Source organism: Archocentrus centrarchus, chromosome 6, assembly GCF_007364275.1.
Source record: "Archocentrus centrarchus isolate MPI-CPG fArcCen1 chromosome 6, fArcCen1, whole genome shotgun sequence".
Lineage (NCBI taxonomy): Eukaryota > Metazoa > Chordata > Actinopteri > Cichliformes > Cichlidae > Archocentrus > Archocentrus centrarchus.
The window spans coordinates 30,620,583-30,643,513 of record NC_044351.1 but is presented as its reverse complement, the minus strand read 5'-3'; the positions used below and the strand labels follow the sequence as shown (position 1 = coordinate 30,643,513).

General features: G+C 39.1%; 2 protein-coding genes across 2 annotated transcripts; both read right to left on the bottom strand.

The window, feature by feature from the left end:
- Window positions 1–126: 126 nt before the first annotated feature.
- On the bottom strand, window positions 127–8,484 carry LOC115782040 (cytochrome P450 2J6-like). The gene is made up of 11 exons (XM_030732021.1): window positions 8,323–8,484; window positions 7,496–7,658; window positions 4,829–4,981; window positions 4,556–4,716; window positions 3,985–4,053; window positions 3,760–3,864; window positions 3,451–3,589; window positions 2,734–2,819; window positions 642–743; window positions 421–562; window positions 127–314 (listed from the first exon to the last, which is right to left on the bottom strand). The coding sequence occupies exons 1-11, from the start codon at window positions 8,482–8,484 to the stop codon at window positions 127–129; spliced, it is 1,470 nt and encodes a 489-aa protein (XP_030587881.1).
- Window positions 8,485–11,926: 3,442 nt separating this feature from the next.
- LOC115782038 (cytochrome P450 2J6-like) lies at window positions 11,927–19,187 on the bottom strand. Its single transcript, XM_030732018.1, has 11 exons — window positions 19,026–19,187; window positions 18,048–18,210; window positions 17,113–17,265; window positions 16,852–17,012; window positions 16,449–16,517; window positions 16,268–16,372; window positions 15,914–16,052; window positions 13,893–13,978; window positions 12,447–12,545; window positions 12,201–12,342; window positions 11,927–12,114 (listed from the first exon to the last, which is right to left on the bottom strand). Exons 1-11 carry the CDS (start codon window positions 19,185–19,187, stop codon window positions 11,927–11,929), a joined length of 1,467 nt encoding a protein of 488 aa, XP_030587878.1.
- Between the last annotated feature and the right edge of the window lie 3,744 nt (window positions 19,188–22,931).

The window sequence follows — 22,931 nt, the reverse complement described above, 5'->3', positions numbered from 1 at the left end:
ATGTTTTACTGTTTCTATTAATGACTTCTCTTGAAAGTAGCACCATTTTGTTTTAATAAAATTAATTATTATCTTCAGGCCTAAGTGGCAGCCTGTATTTATCTCAGTCTGCATCTATACACCACCTCACTCTGATGTCCTGAGTTGGATCTTCATTTGATAAGGTTTGGGAGTCAGAGTGACCCCATAGACTGGAGTGAAGTCTGGCTCTCCTGCATCCTCAGGCCAGATGAACTTAAACCTCCTCAGCAGAGTCACCATGATGAGGAAAAGCTCCATACGAGCCAGACCCTCTCCAAGACACATTCGAGGACCTGCAACATTCAAAAAGATTTCATTGTCGCCTAAAACAGACTGATTTGATCAACCCTGTCTGTGCTGAGTTGTCCAAGTGTGATCATTTTTTCTATGCTCGTGTACCTGCAGAGAAGGGCATGAAAGCCTCTGGTTTAACAAACTCTCCTTGGTCATTAAGGAAGTTTTCAGGGTTGAATTTATGAGAGGATTTCCACTGTCCCTCCTCACTGAGTACTGATATCAGATTCTGGATAATTATTGTACCCTAAAAAGAAACCAAAAGAAAAAAGAGCACTAAGAAAACACTTCAATTTATTGCCTCTATTTAAGCAGTTGCCCCTTACCTTGGGAATGGAATATCCCATGAGCTCTGTGTCTCTAGTTGTGCAGTGGAAGACACTGAGAGGAACAGTGTTGGCAATCCTCTGTACTTCATGAATCACAGCCTGAATCAAAAGAGATTTTGCATGCTTTATCTAATATTGAGTCAATGGGAAACAATATAGGGTTAGATGCTCACAGCATCTCAGCCACAAAAAAAACCATTTTACTGTGGTTAACTGCTAGCACTTTGTTGACCCCCAGGAAAAAAGACTGGAAGAAAGATGAGAACAACACATATTGATATCAACTGCTTTACTTTATACTGATCAGCCAGCTTTGTCTGGAGCCTTTCTCAGATGTCATAAGCATAAGGTCTATCACAAAGCCCCTGTCTCTGTTTTCATGTTTAATGTAAGTCTTCCTGTCTACATGTGTACTATGTGCCTTCTAACCTTGAAGGTTAGTTTCTGAAAACCTTCACCCTGGAAGGTGTTTTTCAAAAGCTCTGTTTTCCATCCATCCATTTTCTTCGACTTATCTGGGGGCAGGTCACGGAGGCAGCAGCCTAAGCAGAGAAACCCAGACCTCCCTCTCCCAGCTTATCCAGGGGAACAGCAAGGTGTTCCCAGGCCAACCAAGAGTAACTGTATAATCTCTCCAGTGTGTCCTGGGTCTCTACCCTGGGACCTTCTCCCAGTAGGACATGCCTGGAACACCTCACCCAGAAGGTGCAACTCATCCCCGACCTGGAGTGGGCACTCCATCCTCTTCCGGCTAATGCAGCATCCAGTATTCCAAAAACTGATGGCCACACAATGTTGCAGAGGTGTGTCAACAAAAACAGCCTGACAACATTCAAAGCCTTTAGGAACTCAGGGCAAATTTCATCCACCCCACAGTGGGCAAGGTCACCACAGTGACCTTGCCCAAAGTGATGGGCTAGTTGTCCCCCTTGTCCCCAGACTCTGCTCTACAGAGGGTGTGTCAGTGGGATTAAAGAGGTACTCAAAGTTTTCCTTCCACCAACTGACTATATCCTCAGTTGAAGTCAGCAGCACCCCACCTGTGCTATACATGGTGTGTGTACAGCACTGCTTTCCTCTCCTAAGTCACCTGATGGTTTACCAGAATCACTTTGTAGCCACTCTGTGGCCTCACCGAAATGTCCCCACACCCTAGCTTCTGCTTCGGCCATCGTCTGAGCCAGATTCTGCTTGGCCTTCAGTGCTTATCAGCTGCCTCTGAAGTCCCACGGGCTTCCCAAACCCAATAGGACTTCTTCAGCTTGATAGCTTCCTTCACCTTCGCTGTCCACCATGTAGTTCAGGGATTACTACTACAACAGGCACCAACCATCTAGCAACTGCAGCTCCATGCAGCAGTCTCAATAATGGAGGTGTGGAACATGGTCTATTTGGACTCAGTGTTCTCAACCTCCCTTGGATGATATTTCAGATGTCATAGGGGGACAAGCTAAAGGTCTATCAAAAGGCCTTATTTCTGTCTTCATATGTGAGTCTTCTTATTTCTGTATCCATCCACATGTTAATAGGTTTTTTGTTTTTTTTTAAGCTGGGAATTTTCATTTTCGTTTTGAAAGTTATGTCCATCCACACAAAAAAAACAAAAAACACGTGAAGAATGTTCCAAAGCAACAGGTGGCAATATTACACATACCGATAGAAATGCTGCCCAATCAGAAGCATACAATGGGATGTCAAAAAAGTAAATAAAGATGTAGACCACTGAAGTTTCAAGACTACACCTTTGTTTTCCTTGTACATCTATAAACACAGAAATTGGGTTTCTGAAAGCCTTCACCCTGGAAGGTGTTTTTGAAAGCTCTGTTTTCAGTAACATAAAGGCTTGTTTACGTGTGGATGGCCATATGAAGACCAAAATATATTTAAAAAAAAAAAAAAAAAGGAAGGCATGTTTACCATGTTTCTTGTGGTAATTTTACTTCCCTTGTCTTTACCCGACTGTGTTAATTGTGTTCAGCTTTTTGGATTTTGGATTTTTGTTCTGTTTTGGATTGTGTTTTGATCTCATTTAATGCCTAAATGAAAGGCTCGTCTTTGTTGAAAGTTTGTTGTGTTTGATGAATGGTACCTGCACATAGGGCATATTGTGTCTGTCCTCAAAACTGACACGATCCTTCCCTTCCAACACTTGGTCTATCTCCTGCTGACATCGTTCTGTAAGAACAAGTAACATACACTGTGATGTAAAGAAAAGAAAATAACAAATGTTATATAACAAACACAAGTGAATCCTATTTATAGAGAAAATGAAAAATAGCAATGTGGTAGATGTCAGTCAGAAGTGAACAATACATTCACTGGTAGATAAAACAAGTCAGTAATACTGGAACCTTTCCATTCAGGCTCATTGTTTTTATTTTTGGATGCACTAAAACGGAGTGGACAAACTCAAATTTATCACTCACATACACTTACTACATTGTCTCTACTTTGTGAGATCTAAATTATCACAACTGGCAAAATTTGTTCCTGAACTTGTCCATGGACTAAATAATTAGTCCCACTATATTGATACGAACACACAAATGCATGCTTCCAATTTTTAGCCACTTTTGATTTCATAGATTAAAAAGGCAATAATTTCCAGCTATTTCATCAGATAATGTAAATAGTTGGACAATCACCAGTAAAGATACAGATAAATAGTTTAAGTTCTAATTATTTCTAAAAATTTGTAAGCAGTCTATTTTTCTCTAAATATGCCAACAATTGACTTTTTTCATGATCAAATTACAAATAAGCACAAGGAAAATAAGTCATGCTGTATTTACTTCTGCAGGTTTACCTTGTATATGTGGATAGTTCATAAGGTAAAGAAAACCAGTAAGGAGGGTGTTGGAGGTAGTGTCAGTCCCAGCAAAGTGAAGATTCAGAGCGTACATAATGAGTTCTTCTTCTGAAAATGAAGAGCCTTCATCAGCTCTCTGAAAAAATGTGGAGAGTGATGATTGTAAGACAAGCAAGCAAGCAAGAAAAAAAAATGCAATAACATACTGTACCAATACAGACCACGGGAGGTGATAATTCAGATGATGAATTTAGTATTAGCCATACTTATATAACATAATGCTAAGTTGATTTTTCACACTCCCACCTTCTCCACTTCATCCAGATAGCAGTCAATAAAGTCTCGTGGCTCTCCTGGGACTCTGGTCTTTTTATGCTCACTCACCAAACGAAGTGAATGCATCTTATAAATCTGAAAGATGCAATTCATCATTCATAATTAGTTTTTTGTTTTTTCTTTTCACTGACCGGTTACATGTGGATGTATTTGTGTTTATGGTACATGTGTGGTGAGAATGATTTTTAGCATTACCTCAACTTTCTTAAAGGCCTTTTGGAAGGGCAGTGGCAGGTTTCGAATTATAGGAAAAGAGTCATAGAGCTGTAGAAAAATCAAAACAAGTTTTAAAATGGGAAGAAGGCACAGAAAGTACTGCTGAACATAACCAGACTTCTAACTAAAAATAACAACATAACAGTAACTTCATAATAGATTTTGACACATTTTATCTTTTGGTCCATCAATCTACCATTTTGGTCCATCTGAAATGTCTCAACAACTTATGGATTTCATTGTCATTAAATTTCTCACAGATTTTAGTGATGCCAGAGATTTCATTCATGCAACCTTCAGGCCACAGCTTTAATTTGTAGGAAACTTTCAAAACCTTTCAACTGCATACAAATGGACCTCTTTTTGGGAACCTGAAGACATTTCGCTTCTAATCCAAGAAGACTTGAACACCTTCAACTGAAACGCTTAAGATTGTGACCATGCCGGCATGCTCCAGGCCTGCTCATAGACCTGTTAACATGGCTGTAAATGCTTTTCCTTGATGGCATCACTAAGTCACTTTAGTACTTGCATGACATATTTTGCTCACCGTAGCCCAAGGTCCATTGGTTATCTTTGAAACCTCGGTGAAGATTGCTACAAATAGTTTGATTAACTCATCGTTATACTCATAGCGTTTTGCAAACAGAACCTGGCAGATGATGTTGGAGGCTGCATTATGAAACATAACCTGAGGACTCATGGTTTTACCTGTAGAAGACATAATGCAACAGGACAACACTGTACAAGATGACAAGCAAATATTCTGGAAAAAAATACAGCATAATAGAAAATTGTTGTGTGAACCCACAGATGGACATACCAATGCTGGTTTCCAAGGTACTAATGATGTGTTTTATCTCATCATGAATTCTGTTCTCCATTGAATTTTTCCCCAGACCAAAGTTCCTTAAAGTCATCAGGGCAAAGCGACGATGTTCCTTCCACTTTGAGCCATAATCTGCCATAATGACTCCTACAAAGATTTTGCAACATAAAGACAAAAGCACTTAAGAATCATCTAAGGTAACATCTTCTCAAAATTTCACTGTACCGTATTTTCCGGAGTATAAGTCGCACTTTTTTTCATAGTTTGGCTGGGGGTGCGACCTATACTCCGGAGCGACGTATATGTGACATTTATAACACATGAACCAAAATACTCCAGCCACTTGACATCTCCATGAACTGCAGCTTTAAGGCAGTCTTGCGTAACCTGTGGGCGCAGTGGATGATGGATGGAGAGCACAGCTTAACGGCAACTGGGAGAATGCGCCACCCAACTTTCCTGGAAGTCATTGGATGGATCAAGAAAACATGGGCTTCAGTGACAAACCATCCTGTTGGGATTCAGAAAGGCTGGAATAATTGGAACTGCAGCTGACGACGAGTCTGACTAACGCGACACAGAAGAGGAAGCGGCGCTTCGTCTACGGAGTGTACGGAATTGTTTAGAAGTGACACCGAGGATGAAGAATTCAATGGATTGATGGTTTGGTTAACTTGTTAGTATGTTCTTTATGCTATGGTTATCTGAATAACTTAATGTTACGTTAACATACCGAACACGTGTTCGTTGTGCGTCATGTAGCTGAATGTGCTACGTTAGCATAACGTAGGCGTAACCGTGTTCGTCCTGTTCTTTAATCCATTATTATTTTAAATTGCCGTTCAAGATGAAATTTCTGGGTCTCGGATTCTATCAACCCCCCCCCCCCCCAAAAAAAGTGCGACTTATAGACCAGTGCGACCTATATATGTTTTTTTCATCTTTATTATGCATTTTTTGGCTGGTGTGACCTATACTCCGGAGCGACGTATAGTCCGAAAAATACGGTATATGATCATTGCTGTTTCCAATGCTCATCTACCCCTTGGCCTGTTGTTATTAGGCTACATAGATGGTTCAAGAAATAGTATAGTATCACAGTATAACACAAAAACAGGTAAACTTCAGCAATGTCAATCTATCCAGTTAGGAAGCATAAACTATTGTGAATCAGTTTCACCTGTTTCGGTGCAAATGAAAATGACAACAGATGCACTGGAGAGCCAACAACAAGACAACCCCCCAAAAAGGGAATGGTTTTGCAGGTGGTGGACATGCTGCTCTCTCCTCCTGACTGATTTTTCTCAAGGCTTGCTTTTTCTTAGTGTACCTGTCACTGCTGGTAGCTTGAGTTGCTACCTGCAGCCCTTTCAGGCTGCACAGGTAGTCCAGCTCATCCAGGATGGCATATTGATACATGCCGTCACAAGGTTTGCTGTATCTCCCAGCACTCTCTCAAAATTGTGGAGGAGATACCAGGATATGGGCCATTAGACAAGGAGAGCTGGACAGGACAGTAGATAAGCATCAGTCCAGCAGTAGGACTGGTATCTGCTTCTTTGAGCAAGGAGGAACAGAAAGGGCACTCTCAGAACCCCACAAAATGACCTCCAGCAGACTACTCTTAAATGTTCCTGATGAAACTGTTAGAAACAGATTCCATGATTGTGGCATGAGGCCCAACATCATTTAGTGGAATCTGAGCTCACAGTGCAGCACAGCGCAGCTTATGGTTCTTCATCTTTGTATTTCTCCATTTAGTTTATTCATAGTTGCTTCCTGTTTTATTTTGCCAGTTCCTGTGTCATGTGTGCCGTGTTCAATTTTGCTTCTGTTGTCTCATTAGTTAGATTCAGTTCACCTGTTCTCCCGAGCTGTCTCCATTCTCCCTAATTACCTTGTGTGTATTTAAGTCCTCAGGTTTCCAATTCTTTGTCATGTTCTCCTCTCATGCTGCATGCACCCTGATTTATTTCTGACTCCAGTCCTGCCTTGTTTTTGTATTTTGTAAGCCCTCATCCCCTCAGCACTAAAGCTGCACTAAAGCTGTTGGGGTCAACCCCCAGAACTGTTTTTGGACTCTGGTACTCTTGTTTTGTCTTATTCTCTTCTGCCAACCCCAGAGATGCTTTATCTTCACTGTTGGCAAGCTGCCCGGCCCCCTGAATGGCCCCTGAGTTCTGCCATTTCTGCTGCTGGCCCCTCCTCCAAGACTTGCCCCATGGTCCGGGTGGCCCTCAGAGCTGTTTTGCCTCCTCTGTAGGTTCCCTGGTTAATCCCCTGAACTGTTTTGCCTCCTCTGTAGGTTCCCTGGTTAATCCCCTGAACTGTTTTGCCTCTTTTGCTCCCCCATGGCCAGGCAGACTCCAGAACCATGTGTTTTTGGACTCTTGTGCTCCATGTTTTTTTTTTTGTTCTGAGGATGGCAAACTTTTGTTGTCCTATATTTATGTGACAACTTGTTGTAGATGGGTGCAACAAAATACTCGTGTAGAAGTAAAGCAATCTCTACCTCGTAAATCAAGACATTTGTTTGGAAACAAATGGAATCAAGCTTTGTGATGTTAGCGTTGTGTCTACTATCATAATAATTCTGACTTTTTATTTGAAAAAAGATAATATTGCCATTATTTTTCTTATGACATGTAATGTAAATTCTACCTTTCCCATCAGTGATATCATTAACAAACAAGCCTTGGGGTCGTCCAGCAAAATCAATAGCTTTGGTCACCATAGCCTCCTTCATGGCCTTCACCCCATTGATGACTACTGTTGGTTTGTTGCCAATGAAAATACTGTAGACATCTCCATAAGATTTCCTCAGCTGGAAGGGAACAAGATAACATGTTAGCATTTGAAATTCATACATCAGACAATCAAATGACTGTTACATTTTAAAAGGGTTAAACATATTTGCCTAGGGAAGTACAGACCAGAGGAAGTGATGATTTTTATGGTCTCTGTGAATAACCAATAGTGGTCTTTAGCTAAAGCTGCTAATTTACATTTGAAATATTTTTCCACTATGAAAACAACTCTGTGTATTCCTCCTGCCAGACAAAACTCGTGGTACATAGTTATGCAGATGGTTTTTGTTATAACTATCCAGCACTGAGATCAGTAAAGTTATATTGCCATATTATCCTTCATAAAATTATTTTTTGAACTGTATATTGCCATTTTCATTTTTGCCATTTAATGCATTAAGGAACATAAGGATAACCCCTTTCAGCCATGCAAAAAAAATCTTTGCAAATATTGGCTTAAAGAATGGAAGGTACAGTACGCCCAGTGTAAACGACTTGCAGTATTGGTTGGGTACATGCCAAGTGTGCAGAGAGCCAGCTTTATGCCAACAACATATTAGGCAATCACATTAAAAGAGTAGAATCAGCAAATAACCCAATGCACTCCCAAGATTTCTTTTAACATTTATAAAAATGTAGGTTATTTTAAAAACATCCTTAAACAAACAGCACATTTTTTACCTTCTCAAAATCCTTCAAGGGGTTCTCAAGGCTCAGGTGAAAAATACTGCCCAGTAGGGGCACATTAAGAGGTCCTGGTGGAAAGTTCTTGGGCCTCTGGGATTTGAGTTGAAGGATGGTGATGAAAATGCAGAGCCATAGCAGCGCAATTAAAACAAACATGGTGAGATGAACTACACTGCACTGACAAGAGTAGATGGTCTGCCTCCTTTAAAGGGGTAGCTTAGTCCTGCCTATTTTGGCTGTGTACACTTTGATTCTTTGTTAAAGGTGAGTGAGAAAATCAAATAGCGCATGTCCAAGCAGAACCACAGAAAGCAAGTGTATGGTGTCCATGTCTAGTAAGTACTGGTTTCTGAAATCCATTTTTGAATAATCATTGGGCCTTATTCACAAATGGTGCAAATGCACAAATCTATGTGTAAACTGTGTGTATGAACATGATTCACCGGCCTTTTCTTACATGAATTTGTTCGTACTGTATAAACAAATTCAGAACTGGCCCAGACCATGCGTAAAAAACATGCTACTAAACTACTAAAAAACCACAATAACAAAAATGGCAACAATAATGATATTTCTTTTTTATTTACATTTTTATTAAAAAATCAAAAAAGTCAGAATTAGAATTACATAAACCATAAGAGATAAAATAAATGTAAAATACACAAAATATTTACTGAAAAGCTGTAGGCTTTAACCCATTTAAAACACTATAATAGGCATTATCTTATTATATCATTCATTAAAATGACTTCCTTGCAGCCTGTCATTACTTGCAGTTTAATTGATAGTATCCACACAGATGCTGGAGAATATGGAAGTTTTCTTTTTAGCAATTATCATGAGTTTCTCATCTTTGGCTGACAGATCAGGTGCTACTTGTCCTCCACCTGTTTTCTTGCTTTCTTCTTTGTTCTTTTCTTCTTTTCAGCACTGTAGCCAGGCTGACAAAGAGTTAGAGCTTGAGCTGAGTATTCCTTTTACTTTAACTAGTGATGACTTCATGACTTTCTTCACAAATAAAATTTTAACCATTAGAGAAAAAAATTCTTCATAAATGACATATCATTATATTCAGCTGCTTCCAGCACTGCTGGTATTTGTTTAGACTCTTTTGCTCTGTTTGATCTTTCTGAGTTAATGTCAGTAGTTACTTCCTCCAAACCATCAGCATGTCTAGTTAGTAGACCTCCTTCCTACTAGACTGCTCAAAGACGTCCGACCGTTAATTAATGCTTCAATATTAAATGTGATCAAGCTGTCTTTGTTAGTTGGCTACATACCACAGGCTGTTAAGGTGGTAGTAATTAAACCTCTACTTAATAAGCCATCACTGACCCAGCTGTCTTAGGTAAATATAGGCCAGTCTCCAACCTTCCTTTTCTCTCAAAGGTTCTTGAAAGAGTAGTTGTAAAACAGCTAACTGATCATCTGCAGAGGAACGGTTTATTTGAAGAGTTTCAGTCAGGTTTCAGAATTCATCACAGTACAGAAACAGCATTAGTGAAGGTTAAAAATGATCTTCTTACAGCCTCTGACAGTGGACTCATCTCTGTTCTTGTCCTGTTGGACCTCAGTGCAGCTTTGATACTGTTGACCATAACATTTTATTACAGAGATTAGAGCATACTATAGGTATTAAAGGTACTGCACTGCAGTGGTTTGAATCATATTTATCTCACAGACTTCAATTTGTTCATATAAATGGGGAGAAGACTCCCCATGAACTTAATTATGGAGTTGCACAGGGTTCTGCGCTTGGACCAGTTTTATTTACATTATACATGCTTCCCTTAGTCAATATTATAAGAAAGCATTGCATACATTGTCATTTTTATGTAGCTAATACCCAACTTTATCTATCGATGAAGCCAGATGACACACATCAATTACTTAAACTACAGGAATGTCTTAAAGACATAAAGGCCTGGATGAACTCTTTCTTGCTTCTAACTTCAGATAAAACTGAAGTTCTTGTACTCGGCCCCACAAATCTTAGAAACATGGTGTCGAACCAGATACTTACTCTGGATGGCATTACTTCGGCCTCCAGTAACACTGTGAGAAATCTTGGAGTCATTTTTGACTAAGATATGTCCTTCAATGCACATATTAAGTAAATATATAGGACTGCTTTTTTGCATTTGTGCAATATTTCTCAAATTAGAAACATCCTTTCTCAGACTGATGCTGAAAAGCTAATTCATGCATTTAATCCTTCTAGGCTGGACTATTGTAATTCATTATTATCAGGCTGTCCTAAAAGCTCCCTGAAAACCCTTCAGCTGATCCAAAATGCTGCAGCTGGAGTACTGACATGGACTAGAAAGAGAGAGCAGATTTCTCCCATATTGGCTTCTCTTCATTGGCTTCATTGGCTTCAATAGCAATCTTTTTTCCAGAATGGTTTTTAAAACTCAGTTTTATTTTGACCGTCCACCTCACTTTATGACTTTCATCACAAACGTGACAAGTCCCACTGAGGATTATTCTGTACAAGAATTTTAAAAAGGTCTTATAGGGCTGTCTTGTTTTTAATATATGGAATGATTGAAAAAAAAAAAACAGTCAAAATTGCTTAACTCTGCTACTGATTTATGCTTAAGTGAGTTTAACGTTATACTGCTGATTTTTCCATATTAGGGCAATTTTTAGCTGACCTTTGACCCCTCATTGCAAAGTGCTTGTCATTCTTTTCTTGGACTTGTTCTTGTAAACAAAAACAATTAATATTTAACTAGTGTTGATGTTAGATAAAATGATTTTAATTAACCTGAAGATTAAATATGAATGTAGCACAAAAAGTAAAGAAATTTGTGTTTGGTCAGTTATTTCTTTGTTTTAACAATACATTTTTGCAATAAATCTTGTTGAAAATCCTAAGATTTATTGCCAAAAAGTATTGTTACAAAAATTTGATGAAGCCATGACAATTTGTTGTTTTATTTTCACCAGTGAAGCATTTTTTCACCAGTTGATATTGGGCAGAAGGCTGATACAATCCCATCATGGACCAGAACCATCTGCTATCCTAATTTGGATGTGAAATACCCTAAAGTATTACTCAATTGTTTCTGAAACCACTGGGGGTGATAACTACTTCACTGAGTGTTTTTTAGAGTTGAAAAAAACAAAAAACATTATTTTTGAATAGACAGAGGAATAGTGTAAATGACTTTGGCATTCATGGTTGTTTGTAGCCTTAATGTCGCTAGGTGCTTCCATTTATATTGACACAGATTTAATCAAGAGCTATGAATAACAGTTTTCATAAATGCGGAGCTCCAAAAGAAAATGCTTAATGTTAGAGAAAGTGATTTAGACAGCAGCAAAACGAGTATGAGTTTAGCATATTTAATTCGTGTCTTAAACATGAAAGCAGATTTTTTTTAAAAAAAAAAGAACATCTTCTAATCAGTTTCATTGTATTTTGACTTATCATAGACATAGCAAAACATCAACCTGATTTAGGCTTTCTTGACTGCTCTCAACCAACTACCTACTATAAAGGTAGCAAAAAACATGTTTCATGAAATAAGTTTTCAAGACACCACATCCATATATCTGGGTCAGTTTGCTTCTTCTGTGTATGCACTCCACCTCACTGTGGTGCTCTAAGTTGGACCTTCATGCAATAAGGTTTGGGACTCATAGTGATCCCATAGACTTGAGTGAAGTCTGGTTCTCCTGCATCCTCAGGCCAGATGAACTTAAACTTCCTCAACAGAGTCACCATCATGAGGAAGAGCTCCATACGTGCCAGACCCTCTCCAAGACACACTCGAGGACCTGAGACATTAAAAAAGACCCCAAAATCATCAAAGACTGATTTAACGGACCCTGTCTGTGCTGCCACTGTGTTTATGCTCATTTACCTGCAGAGAAAGGCATGAAAGCCTCTGGTTTAACAAACTCTCCTTGGTCATTAAGGAAGTTTTCAGGGTTGAATTCATGGGGGAATTTCCACTGTTCCTCCTCATTGAGAACTGAGGTCAGATTTTCAATGATCAGTGTACCCTGAGGTGGAAATAAAGGCAAAGAACAAAGACCATAAAAGGACGCTCTTCACTTTGTTATTTTGTTGTCTGTTCTCAAAACCTATTTAACCAATTGCCCCTTACCTTGGGAATGGAATATCCCATGAGCTCCGTGTCTCTAGTGGTGCAGTGGAGGGCAGAGGGAACAGTGTTGGCAACTCTCTGTACTTCATGAATCACAGCCTGGATGAAGAGAGGAGATTTTCAATGCTTTATCTCAGTAAAAGTCAGTTATCTGAGATGATTGATGGCTCCACAATGTAGTGATTTACACATTTGCCAAATAAGTAAAAGATTGCTGATTTGGTCCTGGCAGGGGACACAAATCCCTTTGGGAGGGACATACAGTGTAGAAATCTGCCAAATCAAACATGTAGGGCTACCTGCTGTGATGACTTCTAATGACAAGAAAGCAGCTGAAAATTGTTAGTTATCTGACATGATTGTGCACTCTTGTGGTCTTTGATCAGCATTGTCAGGAACATATGGAATGGCAAAAGAGAAGGTTTCAAATTTCTGTGAGTGAGAACTCCCACTCTTCTTCACAAAACATATCTATTAGCCAGTTTTAGAGGCTATAGAAACAAGGACCTCTGGCACGATGCATAAATGGTGAGCTAATTTCTGTGAATGTACTCTAAGCTCAGTGACCATTCAGGCAGTTTGTGTCGCATATGTATTATCATACCTTGTGCTGCATTTTCTTATTTGTGGTAAGAAATGATTTGGGGCAGTGCCAGAAGATGTAATCTTACTCCTGCAGGTGCATGCTCCTTTGGTACATTGTTGCATTGTGGGTCCTGTTAGGTGCATCCCTCAACCTCTTCAGATGCAGAAAATTCTGTCCTTAGTTGCATTAAAGGACTTTTCAGTGCAAGCCCCTGCTGTAGCCAGAGCTGCACTTATTGTGTTTGCTAGCCAGGATTTTGTTGGGGAAAGGTTGCCTTTGCACTGCCTACAAATAAAACCCTAAGTGGGATCCCATCATAAAAATCTTTGGAAATGACATTTATTGCATTTTATTGAAAGAATGCAAACTTTAACCTCATGACTTTAAAAAATATATATATATATTATTAAATCACTGTGTTCCAGGTTTTGATACATTTGAGACTTCCTAAATATTCTGGACCACACACTGAGCCTGACCACTCAATGTTTGTGACACTGCACAATGATGGAGGCCTTTTCTATTCAGAAGGTTGCCTTCACTGTTACCTGATTTGGACCTGCTCACTGAAATCCTGGCTATTTGTAAATCATATCAGTCTGATATTCTGCTTTAAACAAATGGTGACCCAGTGTTATTAATTATCCTGCATTTGAATCAAATCTTGTTTGTCAGCACACACACACACACACACACACACAAATGTTCTGCCAAAACAACACCCAGTTGAATTGGTGTATTGTTTTACACCTGCCAGCTTGGGTCATTTCCCTCCCAGAATTTGGGTCAGCTTTTGAATTAAACCCTAATATGTTATTTATCGATACCCATTATATAGAAATCTGTCTGATATACAGTACCTGGGTGTAAGGCATCTTGTGTCTGTCCTCAAAACTGGCCTGACACTTCCCTTCCAGCACTCTGTCTATCTCCTGCTGACACCTTTCTGTGCAAGCAAGAAAACATCACACATGAAATTCCATATTTCACAATACAGCCTAAATGATAAGACTACATCTCTAAGTGTAGCAAAGACATACTATATGCAAATAATGAAGCTGCGCTGGCCCCTGTACAGATGGAACCTTCTGTATTCAGTTCATCTTGAGACTTCAATATGAAATGATCTCAGCCATATCAAGCACCACATCCATATACCTGTGTAGATTCTCCATCACCCAGGTCATGATAGTCTCAAGAGCTTGAAAAAAGGTGACTGGACATTTTTCAATTACTTTGAAGACATTTCACCTCTACCCAAGAGGCTTCTTCAGTTCTAAAGCCAAAAGGTGGAGAATCCCAGGTATTTAAACCCTAGTGGGAGTGGTTTCCTTTGGAGGTGGCCAGTGACTGACTATTGGTTTATCCCACAGACAAACTCCCAAACTCAAGCTGAGAAACATAGTGTTTGTTGTGCAGTGAAATGAGGAGCACTTGGACCTCTACATTGGAGAAACCAAATAATCACTCCACAAACACATGGCACAACATAGAAGACAGGTTACTTCTGAACCTAAAGGGTAAAGGGCACTCTTTCAAGGACACCAACATTCACATTTTGGACCAGGAAGGCAGATAGTTTGATAGAGGAGAAAAAGAAGCATCTACGTCCACTGTGAACGGCCATCATTGAACAGAGGTGGTGGCTTATGACATCATCTGTCAGCCACCCATAATGCAGTCTTGAGATCTCTTCCCAGGTGTCTCAACCCCCCACTCACACCTCACTTCAGGTGACCCCAAATGGTCACATGAAAGGTGAGGCAAGGTCTCATAGTGGTTTCACCCGAAACTTCTGGTGGTAATGGTGGTAATTTCACACCTTGGCTCATGTGGTGATCATGATCAATGACCACCTCCAAAGGGGACAACACCGACTGGGATTTAATTACCTGGTACTCTCCACCTTTTGGTTTTTGAACTGAGGAAGCCTCTTGGATAAGGTCATAGCTGGCCATAGCTGATCTAGTATGGATAACGAGTTAAGAATAATGGACAATTTATGGTTCAGGAAATGAGTCCATGTGGAATGTTGGATTATAGTAATTATGCCATGGTCCTGGGTCTTCCCAGGACCAGTTTGTTTCTTAGTTTGCTTATGGTTTAGATTTTCATCTTTGCATCTTTCTGTTTAGTCTGTTCTCAGTTCTGCCCAGTCTGAGTTTTAAATACTAGATTATTTTTCTTCATGACTTTATTCTCAGTCTTGGTTTTGCTTCCTTTGTAAATATGATTAATTCCTTGAGTTTGTTTTCCTGCTCTCCTGTCTTCTGTCCATGTTCCTGTTCCCATGTTTAGTTACTTCCTGTTTTATTTTGCTAGTCTCATGTCTTGTGTGCATTGTGTTCAGTTTTGCTTCCCATTGTGTCGTTAGTTGGATTCTGTTCACCTGTGTTTTGTTTTCCCCAGCTTAGGGAGTGCTCACTCCCTAATAACCTGATGTGTGTATTTAAGGCCTCAGTTGTTTGTTACATCCTCCCTTGTGCTGTGTGCACCCTATTTCTGTGTTTTCCCTTTGGGCAATCAACATTTTGCATTTCTGGCTCCAGTCCTGCCTTGTTTCTGTATTTTTGGACGTGACTTCAGCATTAAAGCTTCTTTTTTTTTAGTTTAAGTCCTGTCTCCCACAGTGGGTCCACACTCTGCCTGCTACACAGATGACATATGGAAAATTATGAACATGCATAAATAACTGTATGACAAAATCCACACAGGTAAAAGTTGTGATGATGTGTGATGGGCAGCCCCCTTTGAACACACCTGATAAAAACAAAAGTTATCAGGTGTTCAATTTAGATTCTGTTGTGTTAAGGCTAGATTATAATACATGCAAACTGAGGACAAAAAGCACAATAACTCTTATTTGCATCAGCAGGTTTACCTTGTATGTGTGGGTAGTTCATAAGGTAAAGAAAACCAGTGAGAAGGGAGTTGGAGGTCGTGTCAGTCCCAGCACCGTGAAGATCTAAAGAGTTCATAATGAGCTGCTCTTCTGAAAATGAAGAACTACCATTGCCTCTCTAAAAACAGAATAATCATTGTAAGACAGATGTCTTAATCTTCTTATATTAAGGACATTAATTTAAAAAATGTGTGAATTATGTTGTGAACTAAAACTATACAGATATCTTTTTGGAAAAGGTTTGAATCAGTTCAAATAATTTTTGTATTTTGAATGCAACCTATACCCACGTAAAACATGATGGAATCTGATTCTTTTCACACATCCACACACCTTTTCCAGTTCATCCAGATAACAGTCAATAAAATCTCGTGGCTCTCCAGGGACTCTGGTCTTCTTGTGCTCATTGATCAAATCAATCGCAAGACTCTTACAAGTCTAAAAATCAAAAGTCATCATTGATACTTTGAAATGTCTTCTTACTGGCAACGTGAATAGTTATTTTTAATATTACCTCAAAATTCTTAAAGGCCTTTTGGAAGGGCAGAGGCAGGTGACGAATTACAGGAAAAGTGTCATACAGCTGGAAGGAAAGATAAGTTAGGTCATTTGTTTAAATGAAAAGAGGAGAGCAATCTTGGTTTAACTTTTTGTTCAGTGCTACTCATCAAATTAGCATGCTAACATGCTACAGGCTGATGATAACCGTGGTAAATAAACTTGGCACAAAAAATAAGAAAATCAGTGTTTAGTTGATGTTTTTTCTTTATTGTAACAATGCTTCTTGGCTCTACTGTTTGTGCTAAGTTTAAATTACTGCTCATCAAAAAAAATCTTCATGTTTTGTTATTGGTAGTATTGTTGCTCAGTGACATTCCAAACTAAGCTTTTTGACCTCAGAGAGATCTGTTACTCACCGTAGCCCACGGTCCATTGAATATCTTGGTATTCTCTGTAAAGCACTGAATAACCAGTGTGATTAATGCATCATCATACTCATAGCGCGTAGCAAACAGAACCTGGCAGATGATGTTGGAGGCCGCATTGTGAAACATAACTCGAGGACAAGTGGTGCTACCTGTGTGTAACAGCCGAGTATTGTAAAATAATACAAAGGAACATAACAGAACCAAGCGCACAACACAAATTTCAGTTATGTGGCCTCACAGATGACATACCAATGCTCCTTTCCAGGGTACTAATGATGTGTTTTATCTCTTCATGAATTCTGTCCTCCATTGAATTCTTCCCCAGACCAAAATTCCTCAAAGTCATTAAAGCAAAGCGACGATGTTCCCTCCAGCTAGAGCCATAATCTGCCATAATGACCCCTACAACAGGTTTAGCAACACAAAAAGGAAAAAAAAACAAAAAACAAAGACTCACCTATGGTTTCATCATTTTTGTTTTCTAGAGCTCATCTACTTTCTGGCCTGTTCCATCTTTTATTCATGATCAGTTCAACACAACCGAGTCCACCAGCATCTCATTGGAGTTTCATTATAATCAGAATGTGCATGTAAATAATGCTAACATGCATGGCACACCAAAACAGGTAATGAGCTTGCTGAGTGGTGGCATAGCCAGGAGAAGCCAATCAGATGAAACTGGGCTTTTAGAAAAGGCGGGCCTTAAAGAGACAAGATATAAAACAGCTTGATTCAAACAGCTGATGTTTGAATCAAGCTGTTTTTATTATTCTTATTATTAGACTGTGAAAGCTAGTCTAGTGCAGTTCCAGAATAAATGCAGTATGTGGTTCTGGAAATGAGGAGACAGTTTGGTTCAAATGATATGAGCCAAATTAGTTGTTGCCTTTGTTTTTTCATGATATTCAAGTTATTAATAATAATCAATTCATACATTTTTAATTGATTTTCTCCATATATGTATTTTTTTTGTAATGGGTTGTTCCACAAAGCTATGCTAAGCAAAATGTGCATCAGTGTGTGTTACTACTACAGTAGCTGGTGTGAGTTTTTCATATATGCACTAAATAATAATACACTAAAACTTTCAGGATCCAGTACATGCAGAAAGAAATAGAAAGACATTATTCACATATATACTGACTTTTTGTTAGTAAAATCTAGATGGACAGTATCTGTTCTACCTTTCCTCTGGGTGACCTCATTAATAAACATGTCTTGGGGTCGTCCAGCAAAATCAGTAGCCTTCGTCACTATAGCCTCCTTTATGGCCTTCATTCCATTGATGACTACCGCCGGTTTGCGGCCAATGAAAATACTGTAAACGTCTCCATAAGACTTCCTCAACTGGCAGGGAAAAAATAACATGTCAGTGTTGGAGTTCATGTATCACACATTCAGACTGATATTTCCTTTTCAAGGGGTTAAACATATTTTCCAAGTTAATTTAGTGTTTATTGACCTGCAGGAGAATGTAGCAAAAAAGTATATATAAGGAAAAGTTGGACCTGTATTGGTAACTAGTAAGTGTCTGATTACATATAATAATCCATATTCAGTGTTCATAAAGCTGTTTATGTGACTGCATGAATTTTCACAGCAATTCAGTGTTTCACTCACATTCTGTAAGATACTGTCAGTGTGGTTCTTATCAGGGTTATTGCAGTTTTGTATTTTCTAATTAGTTTTTGGTTTTATTTCAATTGACCTTTTTTTTTTTTAGTTTCCAGAGAAGGTTTTCTTGTTTGAAAAGGTTTAATCTTACTTTAGTTATTATTTCTTTCAGTGTTAGTTGTAGTCTTTTTAGTTAATATTGTATGGTGGGCTTATGCTGGAGGAGAGATTTAGGAAAGTGTAGGTGTTATAATAAAAACTCAACACTTTTTGGAAGCAGTTGACTCACATTTCTTATGTGGCACAAACAACCATGTGTAATTGTACTGCTGTGATGTGGCATTTCTCAAATCATAAACTGAAAATGTATCCATGTACAGTGATCACTGCAGTGGTTTAAACTATCCTAAACTACTGAGCATCAGAACATTTTCTCCTTTGAAAAAAATGGATATCAAACGCATTTCATTTTACAACCTTTAGATTTCACGGCACATTTAATACTAATAAAACTAAAATCATCAATGGGATAAAAATAGTTTTCTTACCCTCTCAAAGTCCTTTAAGGGGTTCTCCAGATTCAGCTGCAAAATGTTTCCCAGCAGTGGAAGGACAGGTGGTCCCGGTGGAAAATTATTCGGCCTCTGGGATTTGAGATGGAGGATGATGAAGAAAATGAAGGCACATAAGAGCAAAATGGAAACAAACATGGTAAGAAGATTTGGACTGCACTGAGAAGAGTAGCTGGCTGACCAGGTACCTCAGTCTGTCCGCCTCAAGCTGTTTACTTTTTGCTCTGTTTGAAAGGTGAATGACCCTCATGTGATATGCGTTTGGGGGTCTGCATTACCTCATAGATTGGAGTGAAGTCTTAACTTAAATCTCCTCAACAGCAACACCACAATGAGAAAGAGTTCCATGTGAGCCAGACCCTCTCCAAGTAACAACATGTCTTAAACTCCACATTTTCTTGAACTGGGTAACAGATGTGACAGAACTGATAACTCAGTGGAAAACAAGGAAACTAAAACTAAAAAAGACCCATAGGGGGTGACTTTTGTTCTGCCCCTGACTACAACAGTCTACTTTGACTCTCTCTCTTAAGCAGTGAATGGTTCTTCATTGTTGGCTAGACACACTTGAAAATGCAGCTATTAGCTTTAATATCCAGGTTTATTGAGGACTTCATAAATGAGGACTGAGTGGAGGAGAGCCTGTTTGATTGAGGTGCTCTTGTGGTTGATACATAAACCTTTATGACCTTCATTTTTTTTTGATGTTTAGGCCCTCAAAAAGGTGATTCACTTGTGCAAAAAAAAATAATAAAAATACAGAAAAGAATAAGAAATAAAGCAAATACAATAGAGCCTTCACACTCAGTGCTCAGGTTCAATTAACTTACCTCTTTTTTTTCACTGTTACCACCAGATGGCACCAGTGTACAGAGTTTTTACATCCAGCATGTACTTTGGTTCAGGGGATTTACAGTACATTACATTCATGTCATCACAGTGTTTTGGACAGTTTTGATCATTTAGTTCCTCAAATATTTCCATTTAGTATTTGAAATTTGTACCCCATCCCACTCATACTAATATGATAGTAACACAGTGGCCATTTACCTTGCAGCTATGTAACTTTGAGACCCAACGCAATTGTTTTGCTTTTACTTTTTTACTTTTGCAGTAAAATATCAAATGGAGGGCCACGGTACTTTTCATATTGTAGTATTTATAGTTTTAATCTCTTAAAGGAAATAAATATTTCTTCCGACACCAGTTAATACATCAAGCATGAAAGTACAATACAGAAAGAGGTTCATTTTCATTTCAGTTCATGGGTATTTATATAGTTCCATTCACAATAACAGTCGCCTCAAAGCTTTTTGTACCACAAAGAAATGACCCTACAATATTCAATTCAATTCAAATCAACTCAAGTCAATTCAATTTTATTCATGTAGCAACAACCAGTCACCTCAAGTGTTCAGAGTCACCTGATTCAACCCTAACTATAAGCGTGGTCAAAAAGGTAAGTTTCAAGCCTAATCTTAAAAGTAGAGAGGGTGTCTGTCTCCTGAATCCAAACTGGGAGCTGAAGAGGGGCCTGAAAGCCGAAGGCATGCCTCTCATTCTACTCTTAAGTATCCTAGGAACCACAAGTAAGCCAGCAGTCTGAGAGTGAAGTGCTCTGTTGGGGTGATATGGTACTATGAGGTCATCAGTATAAGGTGGGGCCTGATTATTCAAGACCTTGTAAGTAAGAAGAAGGATTTTAAATTCAATTCTGGATTTAATTAGGAGCCAATGAAGAGAATCCACTATAGGGGAAATATGCTCTCTTTTTCTAGTCCCTGTCAGTACTCTAGCTGCAGCATTTTGGCTCAGCTGAATGCTTTTCAGGGAGCTTTTAGGACAACCTGATAGTAAGGAATTACAATATTCCAGCCTTGAGGTAATAAATACATGAATACACTGCACGTAGTCGTCGTGTTGTAAACCAGCTCACTGCTGCCCGTTTTTCCGCCATTATCGAACAGAACTGCGGAATTCCGGAGTCTGTATGTTTAGACACAGAGATGATTAATTCCTGGCTTCTCTCTATCTGCCAGACTGCATTAGATGAAGTGGCCCCATTGAAGCTCAGGAAACCTAAAATTAAGCTAGAGCCTTGGTTAAATGACACAACTCGTGCTGCCAGACGAGATTGTCGGAAAGCTGAACGTAAATGGAAAAAAGACAGATTACAGGTGTCTTTTCAAATGTTAAGGGACTGTTGGCATCACTACCAGGTAGTTGTGAAACATGCCAAACGAGAGCACCTATCAAGGATAATTTTGTCAAATTCCCACAAGCCTCGTATTTTATTTAATACTATTGATAAAGTTTTAAATGCCCCCCAGAATACAGGTATTGAGCCTTCACCTGAGGTATGTGAGGAATTCTGTAGGTTCTTTGTGGATAAAGTAAACAATGTTAGGGCCCTCATATCACCTCCAACTTTTGACCCTTCAGTCTCGGTTCCTTGCTCGACTGCCTTGTACCAGTTTGAGCCGATTACGTTGTCTTTGCTGTATGAGACTGTTAGTCATCTGAAGCCCTCAGGATCTCCTAAAGATACCATTCCACCCGACTTTTTAAAGAGGCTATTGCTGCCTTAGGCCCGCTAGTCCTGGCTCTTATCAACAATAGTTTATCCTTAGGCATTGTTCCTAAATCTTTTAAACATGCCTCAATTCAACCACTGATCAAAAAACCTGGATTGGACCCCACTGTGTTATCTAATTTTAGGCCTATTTCTAAACTCCCTTTTTTATCTAAAATACTTGAGAAAGTTGTCTATAACCAGTTGAAAGCCTTTTTAGATAAAAATAATATTCTTGAGATCTTTCAATCTGGTTTTAAACCTCTCCACAGTACAGAATCTGTATTGTTGAGGGTGTTTAATGACATTCTTTTGACTACAGATACAGGAGATCATGTGATTTTAATGCTTTTAGATTTAACGGCTGCTTTTGACACAGTGGACCATGATATTTTAATTTCTCGTTTAGAGCACTGTGCTGGTTTTCATGGCACTGTTTTGAAGTGGCTTAAGTCTTACTTGACCCAAAGGTCTTTCTGCATAAATCTAAATGAGTTTGAATCATCCTCTGTTCCGTTAACATGTGGAGTACCACAGGGATCAATTTTAGGACCTCTGTTATTTTCATTGTATTTGCTCCCCCTCGGAAGCCTTCTTAGAAAGCATAAAATTGCTTTCCATTGCTATGCTGATGATACTCAGATTTATATGCCTTTGAAACGCAAGGAAACCCACTCTTTACAGACCCTGTTTAAGTGTCTTGATGATATTAAAGCATGGATGGCTCTAAATTTCTTGAGTTTTAATGAGAAAAAGACAGAGGTGGTTGTTTTTGGCCCTAGTGTCCCAGGTGGATCTTCCCCCGTGGACGTGGGGTCATTATCACAATATGTAAAGCCATCTGTCACAAATTTGGGTTTTATTATGGACGAGAATTTTAAATTGGAGGATCAGATCAGTGCAGTGGTGAGATCTAGCAGCTGGCAAAAATAAAAAATATACTATCGAAGAAGCGTTTTGAAGTTGTGATCCATGCTTTTATTACCACTAGACTGGATTACTGCAATGCTTTATATGTTGGTGTTAGCCAGTCTGCTCTAGCCTGTCTGCAACTGGTTCAAAATGCTGCTGCACGCCTATTGATGGGATCGCGAAAGAGAGAGCATATTACCCCTGTTTTATCCTCACTGCACTGGCTGCCCGTGTATTTTAGAGTTCATTTTAAAATCCTTTTATTTGTTTTTAAGTCACTTCATGGCCTTGGCCCACCTTATCTTTCCGAGTTGCTGCACTTACATACCCCTTCCCGGTCTCTCAGATCAGCTGATCGGCTTTTTCTGGATGTGCCGAGGACACAGCGGAGGCTCAGA